Source organism: Taudactylus pleione, unplaced genomic scaffold (assembly GCF_031769625.1).
Source record: "Taudactylus pleione unplaced genomic scaffold, aTauple2 ptg000036l, whole genome shotgun sequence".
NCBI lineage: Eukaryota > Metazoa > Chordata > Amphibia > Anura > Myobatrachidae > Taudactylus > Taudactylus pleione.
Genome location: NW_028284438.1, coordinates 3,540,584 through 3,563,443, shown reverse-complemented (window position 1 = coordinate 3,563,443; position 22,860 = coordinate 3,540,584). Strand labels below are relative to the sequence as shown.

The window sequence follows — 22,860 nt, the reverse complement described above, 5'->3', positions numbered from 1 at the left end:
TACAGATGTGTGTAAGGTGAGGTGGATGTCCTTATGTTAGGCTGCGATGGCGTAGCATCGCAGTGGTTTATCATATCATCGCAGTAAGACTGCGTGCGTAATTGCTATTGTATTTGCAGATGCAATCCGTAATGAATCAGGTCCTTTGTTTGAACTTTTGTGATGAGCATGGTATCCCAGGAGCATTTATATCTTTCATATCTGTTTTAGACATTGTTCTATGTACAATAAGTGTTTATGTGTTACACAATCTTCAGTGCTAGATTGTTATTGTCTTTGCAAGTGAGGGAGCCCCATTCGCAGCAGTGGATCCCTAAGGGAAAGGGATGATGAGCAACTAACTACCTACTGTATAGTAGGGAAAATATATTAACAAAATTGCTTTCACATAATCTGAAGGGAAACTGGTAGTTAATTTATCCTATTGCTTGTGTTCGGAGATATTATCACATGGTTTCTAATCTACAACAATTCACTGAGTGGATTAAATGTACAATATTATGTTATGTGTGTTTTTTATTTTAACCTGTAAAGAACATCTTGGATTGGGAAAGCGCCAGATCAGGGGATTACCTTTGCTCCTATACATACTTTGGGAAAGAGTAAAACTTCCTTTTTTCCCCCTGAAGGCTTGCTGTGTTCTTCTTAATCCTTGCGCTTTGTGTATCCACAATGTTGTATTGATTGCCAACAAGGCCAAACACTACAAATATCTTGCTGCTAGATATATATCACCTACAATTTGCCATTTGTCTTGTGGATTGGAGTCCTTGGCGACATTTAGTTGTCTGACTTCTACATGTTATGAGACACCTGGATGAATATTCAAGAGACCCTTAACTAGTACTGAGTGTTGACTAAGACCCAGACAAGGGGCGCGGAGTCTAACCCACTGGCGGCCTTCGCCAGGGACCCCCGCAAGGAAGTTTGGACTTCATGGTGTCCGATGGGCATGTTGTGGCCCCCTGGTTGGGTCACTAAGTACTAGCACAGACACTAGGAATTAGGGCAGGAACAGTGTCAGCTACAGTATACAGGATATTACCTGGAGTTTAGCAGATGGCAAGGTAGGAGTTAACTGCAGGATAACTGGACGCAGCAATATGAACAGCAGACAGACTTGACCAAGAAATAGTAACAGAAGACTGCAGGACTGAATGAAGATTGGATATGTAGCAAGACACTGGTTAACTTGAGCAATAAGGTAAAGTTGCTGATAAACATGGCCAGGCAATGGTTAACTGCAGGAGTAATCAGCAGCAGGGTCTGTGCATTGGAAACTGTTATTGGGAGACTTGGTGGTTGAACTATACGATTAGGCTCAGTCTGTAATAGCAGGGTGGAGTAAAGAAGTACCAGCTTAGCAGGAAATGCTGGAGTGTGGAGCAGTACCAGTTAGTAGGATAAACCGGACTGGGTTGTAGCAGGGCAGCTACTCAGGATGCCAGATGGAATTGTAGCAGAACCAGGACTAGGTATATTTCAACTGGCAGCATTAATCCACAGGAACTCATTGGGACTGGACACAGACCGAAGGTGACACAGAAGGTAACCTGGAGGCTCTTGGCAAGGCACAGACACAGTGTTGGGATGTACACAGGAGCAGGGCTGGCAGCCAGGAACTACACACAGGACTGAGGCAGGATTCAAGGATGCAGGTATACAAGGCAGAATAATTGTACACAGGCAAGGGATCAGGAACAGGGAACTGCACAGTGTGCAGCGACCGCGGGACCATCCACTAGGTGCAGAAACTAAGCGATATCACCAGCAGAAAGTGTAGGGCTGGCTGTAACTTATCAGAATCATGGATCAATCAGAGCAATCCTTGCAGAGCTTCCTAATGACCGGCTAGTATGCAGCTGAGCTCTGCACACAGACAGACAGGCAAGAATTCAGCAATCAGCTGCACACAGACAAGACAGAATTCCAGCTGCCTGCAACAGCTGGCACTGGAATAAAGGCATGATGCAGTATCCCAGTTACCTACTATGGCTAGGACCTGCCATTAAGATGATCTGCTGCTGCAGATCATAACACTACATGCAAATATTACCTAAATGAAGGAAAGTCTTTTTGCTGTCATCGGTGCCTAGCATTATCACTTGCTCTAGATCAGGGACATCCCATGTTTTTCCCTGTAGTGTTGTAATAAAAAAATTACTTTGGACGGAGGGCCACAAATATTTTCTCACGTTTAGCCTCTTTGCTGAGTAAATGTTATTCTAAGAAAAGCTAAATCTACTAAAATATCTTGAAATAAATGTATTTTGAATGATTGTAGATTTCAATTTTGGTCACTGGGATGAGATGCATAATATACTACACAGAAGTGTCCCTAATTCCTAATATGCCACACAGTAGTGCCCCCAATTCATAATATACCACACAGTTAGCCCCAATTTGTATTATGCCACAGTAATGCCCCAATTTATATTATGCCACAGTAATGCCCCATTTGGTAATATAATACACAGAAATTCCCCAATTGATAATATGTGAGACAGTAATTCCCCATTTGATAATATGCCACCGTACTGCTTGCAATTGATAACATGCCAGACCGTAATGCCAGGATTGATAATATACTGTACCACACATTAATGCCCACAACTGGTAATATGACTCACAGGGACCCCTCAGTCATACCCTTTATATGGAAGCCTCAGAGGGTATTCGGTCAGAAGGTCAACAGTAACCATGTTGACATTCATAATGTCGACACTGCAATACTGGCATTAAATGTCAACATGGTTCAAACTGTTGACAGCCACCATGTCAACATCCTCAGAATGTCTATATGTTCAGAATTGTCACCATGTGAAATGTTGACTGTCAGAGGATGCCAACAGTTAAAGTTAGGCGCCTCCAGAGGGTTCGTGTTAGACTACAAGGGGACGTTATGGGCTGTGAGAGGGGGGGAGCTAGGTTTGGGGGTAGGGATTAGATTTAGGAATAAGGGGTTTAATACTCAATGGAACGCTACAGCTGAGACATCACTGCCGGAACTGATCCTCACATGATTGCCATAACCCGGAAGAACTGGAGCTGCTGCAACCATTGGGACAAGCTAAGGCACCTTTGTTAACATTTGTCAACAGGTCATCAAGTCAACATATCATCTATGTACACATAATGAATGTGATCATGGTCACTGTCGACATGCTAAGTATGTCTACAGTTCTACCATGTCAACACATTGAATGTCAACATAACTATCGACCAATCTGACCCAACCACCTCAGAGCCCTATCAGACATGCACCTTTATATGCCAACATCAGAGCCCCTCAGTCATGCCACTTCATATCAGCCTCACAGCCCCCTCAGTCTTGTCCCTGAATATTGCAACCTCAAAGTCTCTCAACCAGGCCCCTTTATTTGTCCAGAGCCCCTTCATGCCATTACTTTGCCAGTGCTGACCTCATGCTCTTTCCTTTCTTACCTTCACTCCCAAAGGTACAGACTTCTCCACTGCCTATCTGCCACACACATCACTCCAGACATGCGGGCCCTCTGCTGCTCCACCTCCAGTCCACTCCACAGCCACCTCCTATGTGTAATCCTTATAGATGAATGGTGGACTGGAGGTAGAGCAGTAGAGGGCTATGTTGCAATGCATTCCCAGCGATGTCACCCTCCACGCACCCAGTGGGGTAGAGCTGCTGAATTCCAGTCCAGACTGTCCAGGGTAGTCTCAGATGGAGGTGGATTTAGTTTGGCCACTCTTGCTCATGGGCGGTGCCCATGCAGCAGTCTGATCTTCTGCGCCTGACAGATGAATTGTGAATGCCCAATGCGACCGGCAGATGTGCACAAACACGGGCTTCTAGAGACTGCATCGGCTACCGACCCTAGAACAGGGATGGGGAACCTCCTGCCTGGAGGCCGTATAAGGCCCTCGGAATCATTTGGTCTGGCCCTTGGAGCTTTTTCTGCTAGCCTCATCTGGCCTAGAATGGCACCCTGCAACCAGAATCTATGCAGCAGTGCCGCCTGAAGTGTCCTCATTACGCTTCAGATAGTCACACCGCTGCCCTTATAGCTCCCAGGAGCATCCTCAGGATGCTCCAGGCATTGCTGTAATCATCGGCTATTGTGGCCCCCCTCTCGTGCAACGTCACTCTGAGGGGGCGTAGCCTGCATCAGGCCCACAAATAATGTTATTTATATCAAAATGGCCCTTGGCAGAAAAGAGGTTCCCCACGCCTGCCCTAGAAGATGGGTAGGGCTGATGGAAAGGCAAGAAGTAGCTTCTCACTGTAAAGCGCTCTCTCTGCAAATCGCAATCCACACTGGCAGTCCCAGGGGGAAAAAACAGGTCCCATGGGACTGATTGTTTGACTGTGATAAACAGAAAGTGCTTCTAATAGGAAGCCACTGCCAGTGCCAGGGAAGACTCACTGTCTCACTGGGGGTGGTCAATTTTACTGTGGGGGTTGCAGCCCTGCAGCCCCTAGGTAAAACCTCCACTGTTTAGAACAGTACCACACCTTGTACAGTTTCAGAATTGGTACAATGCTATCAAAATAGGGAATGTTGGTCAGCATTCCTATCGGTAATATTGTATTGCACAAAATACACAGGGCCTGATTCAGACCCAGACGCTAAGCCGAGATCGCTCGCAGCCAAAAGGAGCTGGCATGCAAATTCCGAGATCGCACTGCATGACATAAGGATGCCCTCTATGTCCTAGAGCAGTGTTGGCTAACCTTGACACTCCAGCCGTTATGGAACTACATAACCCAGCATGCACTGCTACAGTTTTGCTATTAGGGCATGCTAAAACTGTGGCAGGGCATGCTGGGATATATAGTTCCACAACAACTGGAGTGACAAGGTTAGCCAACACTGTCCTAGAGAGCGATGGCAGTGAGTGAATGCAGGTGTATAAAGATGCCCACTTTCCTTTCTTAACACATATCATCTCCAGGAAGTGTATGATTAATCGGCAACATCTAGATCCATCGGTGCTACACGCAGCGCTTGAGGTAGACCCTACCCTGCCGCAAGCACTGCGATCAGTGCTGACTGAAATTCAAACAGGTGACTTGTACAATGATGTCTCCATGCTAATTATGCACACCCTTTAACCACAAGCACCTTCCCCTGTTACCACCCTGCCACTCAAGATAGCGCTCAGTCTTTGTGCTATGAGCGCACGACTCCCGATGGCAGTAACTGGCTCGTGCACGCGCACTGCGATGCATACGCATGCGCACAATGCGAACCATCGGCAGCTACGAGCGAACGCTTCTTAGCATCCGGGTCTGAATCAGGCCCACTGTCTGACTAATAGAATCTATTCACATAAGCACAAAGTCAGGTCTCACATTACTTTATCTACAATGATAAAAAGCTAGTCAGAAAAAAGTGGCACCTACTGTAAATATGTAATATATAATGATAACTGCGTAAAATAAGAATTATCTTATTTTTGTTTAAATTACTGTAAACTTTATTAGTCATGGATCTTACACTATAGATACTTACTGGATTGAGGATGAGAGTAAAAAATAGTTCCCCTCCTTGAATGCTTCTGTCAAGTTCAGTTGGACCTCCAGGATACTCCTTATAGAAAATAGTATGAGTGAATAGGCCACATGTTTGCCGAGGAAGAACCTAGTGACAAATATAATAATTATTATATTGTTTCAATGTAAATATATTAATAACTGAACATACAGATATGGTATCTATAATCTAGAAGAATTTTACAGATAACAGTTATCTCCTATTAATAGGGAGCACCAAATCTATTACATTGTCCATGGAACTGTAATACCCATTCAATTGTTCAGCAGTGCAAGAGGGGAATGCACCTCATATTCAGTATCATGCCTGTGTATATGACATAGTCACTGAACAGCTGCATTTATTCACTTTTCTTATTTTGGAAAATTTTACAGCTAATGGTTTTTCAGACAAAAGATCTTATATATTTATATATTATAAATACAGGTGTCCCAGTACGACTTACATAAATGACAGTACTTTTGAAAAGCGCTGAAAGGTAGAGAATATTCTAAGAACCAAAATGAAAAGTAAACAATTGCAATTAGCTATCCATTAAGAGTCTGTAAAGCTTTTTCCATTCATTCTTTATTTGCAGAAAATTGCGTAAACTGTAACTATTGCATATAAAACAAAAATCACATTTTCATTGAGATTTTACTTCATCCAGACATATTTTTCATGAAGTAAATCAATCTGTCAAAGTAAAAGAGACCTGTACCACCCTGAGGTGTATATTATTTAATATGGGAAAGTGTCATGCTTGTACTTATAAGTAGATATGCATAAAACCCCACAAAGTGTGTATACCGGCCAACCTGAATTTGGATGCAAATTTGCTAATTCACAAAGATTTGTGAATTACGATTTGCACTGGCAAAGCAACAACAGTATTTGCTCCAGTTCACACCAACAATGCTTACGCAAATTGATCAATTGTCCGTATATAGTGGTCAAATGTCAGATAGGAAATGGCGCTATACTCCCTAACACTAAGCATAAAATATCCATAAAAAGGTGACATCTTCACTCTGTTAACTCATTTTAATAACTGTAGGTTTGCAATACAAAATCAAATTTTTGCATTACTCTAGCAACCTTTGGCACAATTCACCCATCTTCTCCTAGTGGCCCCTACAAATGCCCCATCTTGCCATTCAAACCCATGGACTATGGCAGAAATCTAGGGTTTAACAATATTCCATCTGACTATAATCAAAAGAAAATCCATAGCTAATTTAGATATGCTCCCCCCATTTCCTGTTCATAATTAACAGAAATGTATCTAGTTCTTTTTGGATTGCATTTTCTCTTTCCCTGGGAGGTAGTAGTTGTGACAGTTTACAAAATGTCATTATTATGTTCATTACCATTGACATAAAGTTGCTGTAAACACAAACTGACACACTCTTTATGGGAAATATTCTTTTCTAGCTGAAAAAAAGTTTGTTTAAATAAATATTGGCAAAATATGAGGTGGCAAAATATGTGCCCATTTTTCCAGTGAAGGCCCCGTTTGAAGATTTGAAGAGGTGGAAAATCTGATAGACAAAAAATGACAGCTGCTCAATCAATCTAGCAGCACTAATCAGGTGCATGAAAGGGAGGGGTCATACTAAGTAGAAAAAGGAGGGGGGTTTAACCCCCTATTGTTCCTCAGCACACTGAATAGTACTTGCAACAATATATGAAGACTATATGGTCATAGAAATTCAGAGATATTAGTTGCATGCATTTGCAAATACATGGAAAGCTGCTAGGCCTCGTCATGGCTTCTCTGTCACTAGCAGTCCCTAACATTAGGAGGTTCACATCCAGGGCACAGTGCACCCCGAAAAACGTCCAGCCCTGGACCCCCCAGGGCATTACACGAAAAATGGAAAAAGAGTGACAGTGCAGTGCAAAGTATAGATGTGTAAGATTAATTAATGTGTTGGAAAAAGGGGTTAAAATATATGTGAAATATTACATGAAAAAAATACAAACATAATATGTGATGTAAAAAGCAACTATGTGTATTAAGTGGTGATGCCATGAGGGGGCCCAGCCAGACCAGCCCCAGGGGCACTATGCCCGAATGCTCACCCCAAATGTAAAATATGCCAATTATAAAGCCTCATGATAAAGGCACATATACATTTTGTCAAATGTAAGGCCTCCTGATAAAGGCACATACATAAATGCATCCACATTGAGAGCCAGCTTACCTGGGAGTCACCCCTGAGAACTCCAACTAGCACTACTACAACCAGCATGCCCTACTAATGCCGGCTCCTTCATGCCACTCATACCAAACAAACAAAAAATGGCAGCTGCTCAATCAATCTAGCAGCACTAATCAGGTGCATGAAAGGGATGGGTCATACTAAGTAGAAAAAGGAGGAGGGTGGGAAATCTGATAGGGAGAGAGTTCCAGTGGTGGGGAGCAGCATGAGCACAATTTTGTAGGTTGGGGTGGGAGGAGGTAATCAGTTGGGAGGATAGGCTGAGTGCAGTGGGTGGGAAGGAGTGCGGAGGGAGATGAGGTCGGAGAGGTAGGGGGGGAGATGATTGGGAGAGGACTTTATAGGTGAGTGTGAGGGGTTTGAATTTTGATTTTGAAGGTAAAGGCGACCCAATGTAGGCCCTGGTGGAGAGGTGAGGGAAAAGCAGAATGTTTGGAAAGGAAGATGAGATGAGTAGCAGCATTGAGGACGGATTGGGTGGGAAAGATGCAGGAGTCAGGGAGGCCATATAAGAGTACTGTAGTTTACAGTAGTACAGGTCACTGATGACCAGTGAATGGTTGAGGGTCTTTGTTGCATTTTGGGTGAGAAAGGGTCTGATCCTGGAGATATTTTTAAAAGTGATAGGGCTCAATGTGGGGTTTAAAAGAGACAGTGGACTTGCAGGATAGAACAATTGGTGAGGTTGTCAATGGATAGTGAAATTGATAGAGGAGAGCAGATGTGGGCGGGTGGGCATTTAATAAAAAACTGGGACATCCAGGAGGAAATAGAGAGACAGCTGGAGTCAAGAACAGAGTCTTGGGGGACACCATTTGGTAGTGTAAGAGGAGAAAAAGTGAAGTCATGATAAGAGACAGAGAGAGTGGTCAGAGAAATAGGAAGACAACCAGTAGACTGTAGTGCCAAGCAGTAAAAGGGAGTTAAGGATTTGCAGGAGGAAAGGGTGGTCTACTGTGTCAAAAGCAGCAGAGAGGTCAAGGAGAATAAGCAAACAGTAATGGCCCTTAGATTTGGCAACAAAAAGGCAATTGGTAACTTTATTGAGGACAAGTTCTGTAAAGTGGCAAGGCTGAAAGCTAGGCTGAAGTGGGTCAAGCAGGGAGTGAGAGGAAAGGAAGGTGATTAGGTGGTTGTAGCTAATCCGCTTAAGTTTCTTGGAGGCTAAGGGGAGGAGGGAGATGGGTCACTAATTAGAAAGCATGTCAGGATCAATGGTGGGTTTTTAAAGAATAGGAGAGACAAAAGCATGTTTGAATACAAAGGGGATGTTGCGTGATGGGAGAAAAAGGTTGTGCAAGATGGGAATAGGCAATGGCCGAGAGGTATAGAAACAATGTTAATTATGCTAATATGTCTCGAAAGAGGTCTGTAGAACCAAAATGCATTACAGGAGGTGCATACTGTGTCTTTCTTACTTGTTTCCTAAATATCAACACGAGGGAGCTCCCTGACCTGACAGAGTGCTGCGACATTGGTGCCAACAATCAGGTCATATGCTTTTTTCTATCTTCCCACCTCATTGGGTCTATTGTTAATGCTGGACATATGATGTTTTTATTTTTTGTACCAGTGTCCTTTCCATATTCATTAAATCTATTATAGAATTATAAATTTTTCAGCTGATTCATTGTAAACCACATCACATTGGAGATTTATTCCATTTTATTTCATGATCCTAAATAACAAGGAGAAGTCCTTAGATCTACAGGAGAAGGGATACAAGGATACCTTTATGTGCCTGCAACAAGCTGCATTAATTTAAGTGTTGTAGAAAAGGGAACCTGCCCATGACTGGGGATGTAGTTAAAATCCCACCTGTCAGGATTCTGGTGCTCAGAATCCCGACACCAGTCAGAAACCCGGATCAGTATCCCACCTGCCAGTATCCTGATGATAAGTAGTGGGGTTAAGGGGAGAGTTAGGGTTAGGTGTTTTGGTTAGGCAGTAGGTGGAGGGTTAGGATTAGGCACTTGGGGGGAGGGCTAGATTTAGGCTGCGGGAAGGGAGGGATAGGATTAGGGGTAGTGGTAGGGTTAGGATACTTACCGACAGTTGTCGGAATCCTAAACCTGCCGGGATGCTGGTGGCAGTGTTCTGACCACCAGGATTCTTAGCGCCGGCATCCTGTACCCAACCCCATAACTGTTATCTACAAAGTATAGATGATTATAAAGAAACCCTTACACGCATGAACCAATACATTTTAATGTGAGTGTAGTTGTTTGAGGAGAGCTGAGAGTGGATTTTTGTTCACATAAGAACCACGTATATGATTATATACATCAGATTGGAGTTCATACTGTGGACACATCAGACTCAATCAATTTTGTGTTACCATTTCAAAATACATACTTTATTGGGACTTTCATGTGCTGTTAATTCTGGATTAATTTACATTGGATTACTCACTATATTGTTTATATGTTGAAGATTACTATTCCAAATGTTATGGAGATATACATATATTTATTTAAGGGAGCGCCTTCTATAACCTACCGTACTCTTTATACCAGGGCTGGGGAACCTTTTTTCTGCCGAGGGCCATTTTGATATATATATAACAGTATTTGCGGGCCCAGTGCAGGCTACGCCCCCTCCATGTGATGTCACACGGGAGTGGGGCCACAATTGCCAGTGATTACAGCAATGCCCGGAGAATCCTGAGGATGCTCCAGGGAGCTGCAATGGCAGCGGTGTGACCGTCTGAAGCGTCCTAAGGATGCTCCAGGCGACACTGCTGCATAGATTCTGGCTGCAGGGTGTCATTCTAGGCACCCAGCTAGCCAAATGAGGCTAGCAGAAAAAAGCTCAGAGGGCCAGACCAAATGATTCCACGGGCCTTTTACGGCCCCCAGGCCTGAGGTTCCCCATCCCTGCTTTATACCAAGCATTAAATTTTATTTGCAGTCAAAGATTGCATCCACTAGTACAATTAAGAAATAATTAGCTTTTTTTTACTACTATGATGGGCAAATCCTTCAATTTATGACCATTATTTTTTAAGCATTATTTTCACAAAATCAATTTGTGAATTCATTGGCAATGGTGGAATCACTGAAATTTGATTTCAACCAATCCTTGCCAATACTTTGTAGACTTTCCTCTTTTTATATGTAGATAATTGCACCAAATTCATATACTCGAATACTGTAAGATTTGTAAACATTATTTGCATATTATTGCATTTAAGTTTATCAACTACACTTCAGCGTTAACTGTCTTTCAGAGAGCTAAAATAGTGTTGTTGTAATTGCAAATTATCCTAAAATTAATTGTAAAATTAAAATTAATTTTAAAAATGAAGTATATATATATATATATATATATATATATCATGTATAGAAACGTCAGTTTGGCACTCCTGCTCTCAGTGTTATCTTACCGGGTGCCTTCCACATGGATAAGTAGATATATAGTACAGTATATATATACAGTATATATATGGCGGCACTCATGGTTTTCCAAAAAATCAGGACAGCAGTCTACTTAGTGCATAAATATATATTTATATCAGTGGCAGAACTAGCGGAGGTGCAGCCAGTAGCTTGCACTGGGGCCCGCTGTGGTGCAGGGGCCCATAGCCACTTCACCCACCACCAGTATCCCCTGGGCTCCACAGTATTTAAGTGTAGTGCAGACCACAGTGAGAGTGGTCTGCACTACTCAGTAACAAACACACAGCCACCAGCGGTGGCTGTGTGTTTGTTATAGCAACCAATGAGAGTCAGACAGGCAACTTTTTGGCTTCTGAGTCCATGGAGGGAGCTGGCTGGAGCTCACTCATGAGCTCCGCCTTCTGGCTCCCCCCACAGCAGGTGATGGGAGAGATGCCATGATGTCTCTCCCATAGTGCAGAGTGTGCCGGGAGGAGTGGACAGCGGCGGTCGCAGCAGGAGCGGGTATTCAGGTAAGTTGTGTGGGGATTTTTTGTGTGTAAGGGGCACGGGCACCGACACTGGCACTGCATAGAGGGGGTGCTATTGGGGGCACTGTATAGGGAGGCACTACTGGGGGCACTGTATAGAGAGGGGGACTACTACTGGGGGCAATACAAAGGTAGGACTAATACTGGAGGCAATGCATAGGGAGGATTACTACTGGGGGCACTGCATACAGGGGGCTACTACTGGGAGCAATGCATAGGGGGACTACTACTGGGGGCACTGGGTAGGGGGGACCACTTCTGGAGACACTGTATAGGGGCCACTACTGCAGGCACTGCATAGCCGGGCCACTACTGGGGGCACTGTATAGGGGGGACTACTACTGGGGGCAATGCATAGGAGGGACTACTATATATGTATATATATGTATGTATATATATATATATATATATATACATATAAAATCTATGTAATAGCTGGAGCCACATGAGGCAGAGCGATGCTTATATTTTTCAGTGTTCGTGGAGAGACTGACCACTTGGTGAGTGCCGAGTTTGTATGAATTTTTTATTTAAATAATGTGGTCACATACCAAGAGCACTGCAGATGCTTGAGTGTTGTGGATTGTAGCCATTTGTTTATACATATATATATATATATATATATATAATATATATATATATATATATATATATATATTGGTTTATATATATATATATATATTGGTTTTCCCACTATCTGTGTATGAGCCTATGAAGATGAAAAGAAGCCTAAACTCCCTCTATTGTTATTTTCTTATCCTGCTGAAATGATGGAATCCCCAAATAAGAAAATAACAATAGAGGGCGTTTAGGTTTCTTTTCATCTTCATAGGCTCATACCAGCACAGGGAGGAAGATACAGCAACTTATTAAGAGCAGGATTACAAACAACCTGACAATACTGTAAGAAGCAGCACATGGCTGTTAACTTCAAATACAACAAAAACAAAAGGTAAGACAACAGGAGCAGAAATTGTTAACCTCTCCTTGTCGAACAGAAGATACGGTAATAGGAGCAGAAGTTATTAACCTCTGCAGATTTAATTGCATTAAAGCTATCAAAGGCTGATTTTTTTTAGTCTGTTACAGAAGATACGGCATGCTGCATTGCTGCAGATAAAACAGAAACACAATTTAAGTATATCATATTCAACATGTATTAAAATCAAAATTAATTAATTAAACATCAGGGGTAAATTTATCAAGCTGTGTTTTTGTCCAGGTTTCAAACTGCTGTACATTGTTGGTGATATTGTCCTTTATTACCAAGTGTTTTGGAGGGTAAAAACACTCAGTTGCAATGCTCATGGGGTTGCATATGATTTATCCCACAATGCAGGCGGTTTAGTGGTAACCACCATCATTACATTAAAAAAGTGTTCCTTTAGCTCCCATTCGCTAATGAACCTTGCAACTTAGCATTAGTCCACGTCCCCTAGAGTAGTAGCATTGGGCCCTTCCTGGTACCCCGGGCTTGTGATTTTTAAGGAAAGAAATATTGTTTATATATAAAATGTTTGCCCTCATATTGGTTAACTGTGATAATATTGCCCAATTTATGTATTTCATATTTATTTAGTTCCCATATAGATAATATGTATATTGCTTCCATTTATTTATTTAATATTTATATTGTCACAATAATTTGGTGTTCTGCAGGTAAAGTATCTGTCAGGCTAAGGGTTAGCTGCATTGTAGGGCTACAGTAGCCTGTTTGTGACATTCCTTTGCAATATCAAAGTAGAACGTTGCCTTTAGTCTCTGCAATCTGAAGACAATAAGGCTTTGCTATGTGTTTGTATGTTCTATGTTCTATTCACATTAACAAAAGGCAAATATATTCCTGAGCATGAACAGATCTTTAATGCAGCATTACTTCATTCCTGCCAATGTGAGTGAAGTGGGTCAATAGGCAGTTCCATTGAACATTGCATTTAAAAGAGGCAGAATGGAGATGCTGTCTCTGAAATAATGAAGTTCACTGAGCAAGCTGCATCAAAGAAATCTCTCGTCATGCTCTGTCTGAGAAAATGAATAGCCTGCCTCTTGAGTTATAGATTATTATAACCTTTAGCCTTTATTCGTATGATTTGTTCCACCTTCAAAGTATCTGGGTAAGGCTGCAGCACACTGCGACCCTCCAGCTGGAACTACAAATCCAAGCATGCTATATCAGCCTTTTCTGAATCAACTATAGATTATTGGAATCTTTCAAATTCCTGCATGTGCTTGCTCCATTTCCAAAGTCTTTGGCAACCTGTGAGTCTCTGGTTAAACTGGCAAAAAATGCTGGAACTTGTAGTTCTGCAAAACCTGGATAGCTACAGCTTCAATATCTCTGATACAGGACAAAATAATAATAATAATAATAATAATATAGTTCACACAAATATGATTATTACAGGCATGCACACTCTGGTCCTGATTCAGAGCCGCTCGCTGCTGGCGAGCGCTCGCTCTGAATCAGGGCCTGTTTTTTTTATCTCCAGCCCGCTAGCAAAGCTGTGGGTGACACACACAGCTTGTGCGAGCGGCCTGGAGTCCGTCGCGATTATCGCGCCATCGGGCTTGCAACGAGACCCTGTGGTAGGGTCTCGGCTCCCGCAAGTCCGAGTGGACTTCCTGCTCTAATAGTAAGGCTGCCCACAAACGCTTCCTACGGGAAGGTGGCTGAACAAACGGAGTGGCTTCCTAAGGGGGGCGGCTGAACAAACCGAGGCGTTTCCTAAGGGAACACCTCCGTTTGTTCAGCCACCCCCCTCCCCACCTACAAAACGGGGCGAGCTGTCACTCACCATCAACATCCGCCCCATCTTGTAGCGAGACCCATAGCGACTGAGCTGCAGTCGCTATGGGTGCGCACGCCGGAGGCTGGAGGCGGTGCATGCACATTAGGGGACCATCGACCCGCTTGCGAGCGCTGTGCGCTTGCGAGCAGGTCTGAATCTGGCCCTCTGTACCTTAGAATGTATTTATTGTATATGCTTTACCTATTTTTATATCTTCTTACAGTAGTTCATACCAATTTTTACATCTTATTAGTTCATAATATAGATTGGCTAATCATTTCAGCCAATGGGTATATGTTATGCTATATTGGCAAGTCATTTTAATTTGCTTCTCTTTTCAAGTAAAAGAAAACTAATTAATTACTAAAGGACATGAATTGTATTCAAGGTTAATACCTACATGGAAAAAAATAATTTCTAAAATTGCGCAAATCACTAATGCATAAAGTAAGTACTGTAAAAGACTCTCTCAGTTGATCATGCAAAAGTTTAGAGGACATGCCCCACTAAATCTCCTTTGTACTGTTATGCTGTGATTAAAACTTTAAAAGTTTCGCATAACAGAATTTCTCTTTCAATGTGAGATGCATAAATTGTATTATCCATCAATAGTCTTCTCTTCAAGTCATTGTTCTGACTCTGGGATAGCTGATTAAATACTAGGGCATTTATATTTCAAAGACACAGAGGGCAGTAGTATAGGAAGGAATATGTTCCGGTAAGCTTACATAATGAATTTATTATAAGCTCGCCTGCACAACTCGGCAGCTGCAGAAAATGAAAGCCTTTTCCAATGAAGATTTGGTAACTTAGGATTTCAAAGATAGAAGGTCTTAAAAATGCTTTTCCATAAATTGGTTTCCGACACTTCTGTCCTATATCTTAGAGCTTATGATAAACCTTGCAAAATGCATGGCTTGAAAAGATGTATTTTACTGAAATTATAAAAGGAATATTTTACAGTGAACCTTATTATAATTCAACCTATTCTTTGAGAATGTCTGGAAATCCATTGCTTTAGTAATTGCAAACAATACCACAAAGTGTTGAGTTACTTTGATCTAGAAAGGGCAATGGATAAGTATGCAAATCCCCTTGGCTGGTGCTTAACCTAAACCTTCTCTACACATGTATTGGAGGAATTTCACTTCATTCTTTATATAGTCAATTTAACTACCCAATCATTAACTAGAAATAAAAAAACAACTTTTAAATAAAAAAAATTGTAAGTCTGAACTGGTTTTGTAATAAATAAAATCTTATTTTCACTAAGCAAAATATACTGCTCTCCTATATGTCACAATTGTGTTCCTAGTGGTGCACAGACAACTCTTTGACTGGTATGTAACTGTGCCTTCCCATTGTCTTGTAAGCATTGCTGACTTCTGCTTTCTTAGCCAATTACAATCAAGTGTTGATTGCTGGCCAATGGAAATCCCATCATATCTCAATCACTAGCTACCGCTTCCCTCACGAAGTGCAGCTCATGTTCTGATTGGCTTGGTATCTTCTTCATATTACCAGGGACAAACAGTCAATGATAATTACTGAGCTAATCAAAATTAAATGTTCTTTGTTGCCTAATACAAAGTCAGTGCACACACAATGAACTGAGGGCCTGATTCAGAGCCACTCGCTAGATGCGATCGCTCGCACGATGTGTATGGAAATTGCATAGGCAGTGCCAGGGGCGGATTTACCGCTAGGCATCACAGGCGGCCACTTAGGGCCCGGCGAGTCCCAGGGGGCCCGCTGACATGGCTACCTCATGGAGGCTTGCATTATAAATTACCAGCACCGGCTGACTGTCAGCACATTGGACAGCAGCCGGATGCCGCTCTGTCTGGTGGCTCACTGTGTCCTCTGCTCTGCTCTGTGTGCTGCGCGTGACGTCTTACGCACAGAGGAGAGGAGGAGCTGAGATGTAACCTAGAAGGCAAGGTGCGTGTGTCCAGAGAGGGTACATAGCGGAAATACAAGGTAAGTCCCGTGTCATCGCCATCCCCCCTCGCGGCGCCCGTCCCCCCGTGGGCCCCCCACCCCCGCTCCCCTCCTCGTGGTTACAGGCAGGGAAAGTAATTAAAGGAGGGCAAGTGCTGCCTGCCCCCTCACCTCGCGGCCGCCCCTCCCCCCCCCGTGGCCCCCCCGCTCCCCTGCTTGTGGTTACAGACAGGGAAAGTAATTAAAGGAGGGCAAGTGCTGCCTGCCCCCCCCCTTGCGGCCGCACCTCATCCACGTGGCCCCCTCTGCTCCCCTGCTCGTGGTTACAGTAAGGGAAAGTAATTAAAGGAGGGCAAGTGCTGCGACTCCCCACACACCCTGCGAGGGGGGGGGGGTCGGCCGCGAGAGGGGGGTCAGCCGCGAGGGGGGCAGCACTTGCCTTCCTTTAATTACATTCCCTGCCTGTAACCTCCAATGATCTGTCCCTCACAGCCTAGCCTACACTAACTGAAGCTATCCTCTGGCACTTATATCCCTCTATGATGTGCAGGGTTAGGGGTAGTGTCATGTGAGCGGGAAGCAGGAGCAGGGTTAGGGATTGTGTCGTGTGTGCAGAGAGCAGGAGCAGGGTTAGGGGTAGTAGTGTGTGCAGAGTGTGGGAGCAGGGTTAGGGGTAGTAGTGTGTGCAGAGAGCGGGAGCAGGGTTAGGGGTAGTAGTGTGTGCAGAGAGTGGGAGCAGGGTTAGGGGAAGTAGTGTGAGCAGAGAGTGGGAGCAGGGTTATGGGTAGTATAGTGTGTGCAGAGAGCGGGAGCAGGGTTAGGGGTAGTAGTGTGTGCAGAGAACGGGAGCAGGGTTAGGGGTAGTGCCGTGTGTGCAGAGAGCGGGAGCAGGGCTAGGGGTAGTATAGTGTGTGCAGAGAGCGGGAGCAGGGTTATGGGTAGTGTCATGTGTGCAGAGAGCGGGAGCGGGGCTAGGGGTAGTATAGTGTGTGCAGAGAGCGGGAGCAGGGTTAGGGGTAGTGTGTGTGCAGAGAGCGGGAGCAGGGTTAGGGGTAGTGTCTTGTGTGCAGAGAGCGGGAGCAGGGTTATGGGTAGTGTCATGTGTGCAGAGAGCGGGAGCGGGGCTAGGGGTAGTAGTGTGTGCAGAGAGCGGGAGCAGGGTTAGGGGTAGTAGTGTGTGCAGAGAGCGGGAGCAGGGTTAGGGGTAGTGTCTTGTGTGCAGAGAGTGGGAGCAGGGTTAGGGGTAGTGTCATGTGTGCAGAGAGCGGGAGCAGGGTTAGGGGTAGTGTCGTGTGTACAGAGAGCGGGAGCAGGGTTAGGGGTAGTATAGTGTGTGCTGAGAGCGGGAGCAGGGTTAGGGGTAGTATAGTGTGAGTGAGGAGCAGGGTCAGGTGTAGTGTCGTGTGAGCGGGAAGCAGGAGCAGGGTCAGGGGTAGTGTTGTGTGAGTGAGGAGCAGGGTCAGGGGTAGTATAGTGTGTGCAGAGAGCAGGAGCATGGTTAGGGGTAATATAGTGTGTGCAGAGAGCGGGAGCATGGTTAGGGGTAGTATAGTGTGTGCTGAGAGCGGGAGCAGGGTTAGGGGTAGTATAGTGTGAGCGGGGAGCAGGGTCAGGTGTAGTGTCGTGTGAGCGGGAAGCAGGAGCAGGGTCAGGGGTAGTGTCGTGTGAGTGAGGAGCAGGGTCAGGGGTAGTATAGTGTGTGCAGAGAGCAGGAGCATGGTTAGGGGTAATATAGTGTGTGCAGAGAGCGGGAGCATGGTTAGGGGTAGTATAGTGTGCAGAGCGCGGGAGCAGGGTTAGGGGTAGTATAGTGTGTGCAGAGAGTGGGAGCATGGACAGGGGTAGTATAGTGTGAGCAGGAAGCAGGAGCAGGAGCAGGTTTAGGGGTAGTGTCGTGTGAGCGGGAAGCAGGAGCAGGGTTAGGGGTAGTTAGTGTGTGCAGAGAGCAGGAGCAGGGTTAGGGGTAGTGTCGTGTGAGCGGGGAGCAGGGTCAGGGGTAGTGTCGTGTGAGCGGGAAGCAGGAGCAGGGTCAGGGATAGAGTCGTGTGAGTGGGGAGCAGGGTCAGGGGTAGTGTCGTGTGAGTGGGAAGCAGGAGCAGGGTCAGGGGTAGTGTCGTGTGAGCGGGGAGCAGGGTCAGGGGTAGTCGTGTGAGCGGGAAGCAGGAGCAGGGTTAGGGGTTGTGTCGTGTGTGCAGAGAGCAGGAGCAGGGTTGGGGTAGTATAGTGTGTGCAGAGAGCGGGGAGCAGGGTCAGGGGTAGTTTATTGTTAGCGGGAAGCAGGGTCAGGGGTAGTGTCGTGTGAGCGGGAAGCAGGAGCAGGGTTAGGGGTAGTGTTGTGTGTGCAGAGAGCGGGAGCAGGGTTAGGGGTAGTATAGTGTGTGCAGAGAGCGGGAGCAGGGTTAGGGGTAGTGTCGTGTGAGCGGGGAGCAGGGTCAGGGGTAGTGTATTGTGAATGGGAAGCAGGAGCAGGGTCAGGGGTAGTGTCGTGTGAGCGGGGAGCAGGGTCAGGGGTAGTGTCGTGTGAGCGGGGAGCAGGGTTAGGGGTAGTGTCGTGTGAGCGGGAAGCAGGAGCAGGGTTAGGGGTAGTATAGTCTGTGCAGAGAGTGGGAGCACGGTTAGGGGTAGTATAGTGTGTGCAGAGAGCGGGAGCAGGGTTAGGGGTAGTGTCGTTTGAGCGGGGAGCAGGGTCAGGGGTAGTGTATTGTGAACGGGAAACAGGAGTAGGGTTAGGGGTAGTGTTGTGTGAGCGGGGAGCAGGGTCAGGGGTAGTGTCATGTGAGCGGGAAGCAGGAGCAGGGTTAGGGGTAGTGTCGTGTGAGCGGGAAGCAGGAGCAGAGTTAGGGGTAGTATAGTGTGTGCAGATAGCGGGAGCAGGGTTAGGGGTAGTGTCGTGTGAGACGAAAATATAGTGTTATGGATTGTTTGTGGAAGGGGGCCACACATCGGTGTCTTGCTTATGGCCCCATGAGGCCTAAATCCACCTCTGGTCAGTGCTACGGTACAGCAATGCATTAGCACACATAGTATTTCTTAGATAGCGATCACATAGTGTATGCAGACACTCACCAGCCTGTTTTAAGACGCCCACTTGTGCAAGTCATGTCCAGGAAGTGTATGAAACCATCGGTATATCAGACCTATCGCAACGCTTGAGGTTGACCATACCCTGCCGCAAGCATTGGGAGCACTTCAGTGTAAATACAAGCCAGGTGACGTGTACTATGATGCTGTCTTATAATTATGCACACCTCTAAAACACTTTTGAGATGCTCAGGCACGCCTGCGTTTGCACCTCCACTCCCCCATTTTTAATGGCCAGCCCCTGTTACCACCTACAAACGGCTTCTCCTGTCACTCACTGTGCTGGGCTGTCTATGCGCAGCGAGCGATTGCATTGTGAACTTTCGCTAAGGTATGCGCATGCCAACTGCGATGCATACGCATGCGCACAATACATAACATCAGCAGCAGAGAGAGTATGCATCTTAGCGAGTGGGTCTGAATGTGCTCCTGAATACCAGCACTTTCTCAATAGAAAGTCAAGGCCAGTGATTTAATGGCCCCGCACGCGGGCAGGAAGTGGCCATTCTGAGTAAACTTAGGCTACTTAGATGGCCAATGCTGCAAACAATCCGAACAATGTTGGTAGGAAACGTCTTTTTCCTTCTGATCTCTCTTGCAAACATTAGCATATTTTAGCACAGCAGCTGCGTCCAAAGATGCAGCTGCTGTGCAAAAGCGTCCCCACTCTGAATCAGACTCAATGTAAGGTAATACTAATAACTGTTAACATCAGCAGCTTCAGCCGTTGCTCTCCAGCCATCACTACACAATAGCAGTTGGTTTCCCCTGTGATGTTATGGCTGGCTTCTGGGGTTCCTTGGAGTGTTACAATGGGGATATCAGGCATTATTGCTATGTTTCCTGGACATCTCTCCTCTTGCAGTTGCTGTAGCTTGTACTGATTAGAATGGGACTGATGTACTCACAGTTTATTGGTTCCCTTCACTATAAATAGCCATACATCTCATCCTTTAGTGCTGGTTATACTGCTTGTTTCCTGACTAGCTACAGTAAATCTGCTGAATTTATCCTGCTTGATTCTTTGTTGTTGATCCCATTTATTTGTCCTCTCTGTCTCGCCTGTGTTCTAACCTTGGCTTATTCCTTGATACTCTTTGATATCTTTTTGAACCAGAACATATTGTGACCCTGCTTGCCAGCCTCCTGCTCTGTATCCAGAACATATTCTGCCCCTGCTTGCCAGCCTTCTGCCCTGATCATTGGCCTGCTTTTTGACTTTTAATCTGCTCTGTCCCTCTATTCATCTGTATCCATTTACAGGTAATTGTATTGTCACCAAGCACCACACTACCACTATATTAGTGTCCTGCTCAACTCATCTCTAGTCAAGTTAATTGCTTACCCTGAGGCCAGCTACCTGTGTAGTCACAGTGAAGCTGGGCACACACTGGAGCAATGGGCATTTTCTCCGACACTGGAACAAATGTCCTTGAACAGGCATTGCCCATCCATCCTTCATTAACTTACTACAGGTCGCTAGCAATATCAAACCTAGTGACCGTCTCTAGCGACCATGGGAGGGCTGCAATCGCCGATACACACTGATCGATATAGGCAATTTGTCATTACGAAATGGTAAATCAGTCCGACATCGCTCCAGTGTGTACCCAGCTTAACTAAGTCCATACTTCATTGGGGAAGTTTCTGAAGAATACCTTTACTGTCTTAGACTCTGCACCTCTAGAAGTTGTGTCAAATCTGAACTAAACATTCTGAGATGCACTGGCCATTCAGCAGATTCATAACAATAACATTTCACATGACAAGGTTAATAAGTTAGGATTTTCTAACGCAATCAAGGTCATGACTTAGCAAGGTGTACCACTTCACAACTTACCATGATGTTTTTGTGTATAAATCCCTGTCTGTAACGTGCTGGTTTCAAGTGTGGATACTCTTCTGTACTTGTGACTTTGATATTCCAGATCTTTTTCCAAGCATCATAAAGTTGAATATGCACTGGGTAGACACCTGAGTGATGAGGAGCCACTGCATAACCCATGTCAGTGGGAATTCCATGCTCCTGTAAAATATATTGAGAGACATGAATGAAAGTGGAGCCTGATATCAAAAGAAGTAATACTAAGGGGCAAATTCAATTGCAGACGAAAAGCTGTTCTCGGCGAAAAGTGCGTTGGGGGTTTGGGGTGCAAAGTTGAGGGAACACACCTGCAGCCTTGGGACAGCCGCCAAAGGTAAACTGCATCAAAATAACATAAAAAAATACTTTAGATCACCCCAAAAAAGTACTTTTGTTTTGGGGGCAAAAAAATCCAAAGTTGGGGGACAAACATAATAACTAGTGAAATAGACTCTTGGGGGTCCTCCAAGTATGCCCCAGGTGTTTTTTTGATTGCAGGTGTTTGCTGATAGTGCGTTTTTTACAACCTCACTTCATGTAGCCCAAATTTGCTGGGACCACTTATTTTCGCAAAAAAACCCTGCTAAATGCTATTCTTCACCACTTGTGAATAGACGCTAATTAGCAGCACTTGAGAGCATTTATGCATCCCAAATACCTTCAGCAGGGCTATTCGGGGGTATCCATAGTGATCCCCCATGTCAGTACGTCTTTTGGGGGCTGTCAGGCTGATTTCCCCAAATCTGACAGCACTTTTCGCCTGTTTGAGTTTTACTGGGACACGTTTTCACGTCCTTTGGAATTGAATAGGGCGAAAAGCGGCTGAGCGCACAGAAAGTGTTTCTCCAAAAACACGCAATGTAGGCGGAAAGTCCAATAGGCGAAAAGTCCGGGACTTTTCTCTGGCAATTGAATATGGGCCTAAGTTTCAACAGTTCAAATATACTTACTGTTGCCATCTCTGTTCAATGATTGGATACATTGAGCTTAACTGGTATAGATGTTGTTATCTCTGTTTAGAGCAAGACCAACTGTGTCCTGTACTATTTGTACATGCACCTGAAGTGGTCTACATCAATTTCCCAGAGTGCAGCAAAGAGCTCTCCAACTCCTCCACTGCCTGCATAAGCTACAACTTCCCACTTTAATTTTGTGCAGTATATCACCAGGAATACATGATGTAAATCTCACATAGGCCTGCTGTATTGCATGCCTGACACTGTCTGCATCCCATGACAAAATGTTTTAAGACCTTCAGATATTGGGGTAGATGTATTAAGCCATGAAGAGAGATAAAGTGGAGAAGTTTCCCAAAGCAACTAATCAGCATCTATCTGTCATTTATCCTGCACAGTCTTTGAAATGACAGTTAAGAGCTGATTCGTTGCTTTGGGCCACTACTCCACTTTATCTCTCTCCTTGAAAAATGTAAAATTTTCTTCACCAAAAACGCAGAATCATTTACATCATAACAACTACAATCAGGTAGGTAATGTACTGTAATTGGATGGGGGCCGCC

The 22,860-nt window shown here is 44.8% G+C and overlaps 1 protein-coding gene across 1 annotated transcript in view; it reads right to left on the bottom strand.

The window, feature by feature from the left end:
• LOC148538795 (bifunctional heparan sulfate N-deacetylase/N-sulfotransferase 3-like) overlaps positions 1-22,860 on the bottom strand; it is a 298,794-nt gene that overhangs the window by 78,940 nt on the left and 196,994 nt on the right. Inside the window, exons 5-6 of the mRNA XM_088452217.1 lie at positions 21,318-21,503; positions 5,493-5,621 (exon numbers count right to left, since the gene is read on the bottom strand). Coding sequence (XP_088308343.1) covers positions 5,493-5,621; positions 21,318-21,503 — 315 coding nt within the window. The remainder of the gene's footprint in view (positions 1-5,492; positions 5,622-21,317; positions 21,504-22,860) is intronic.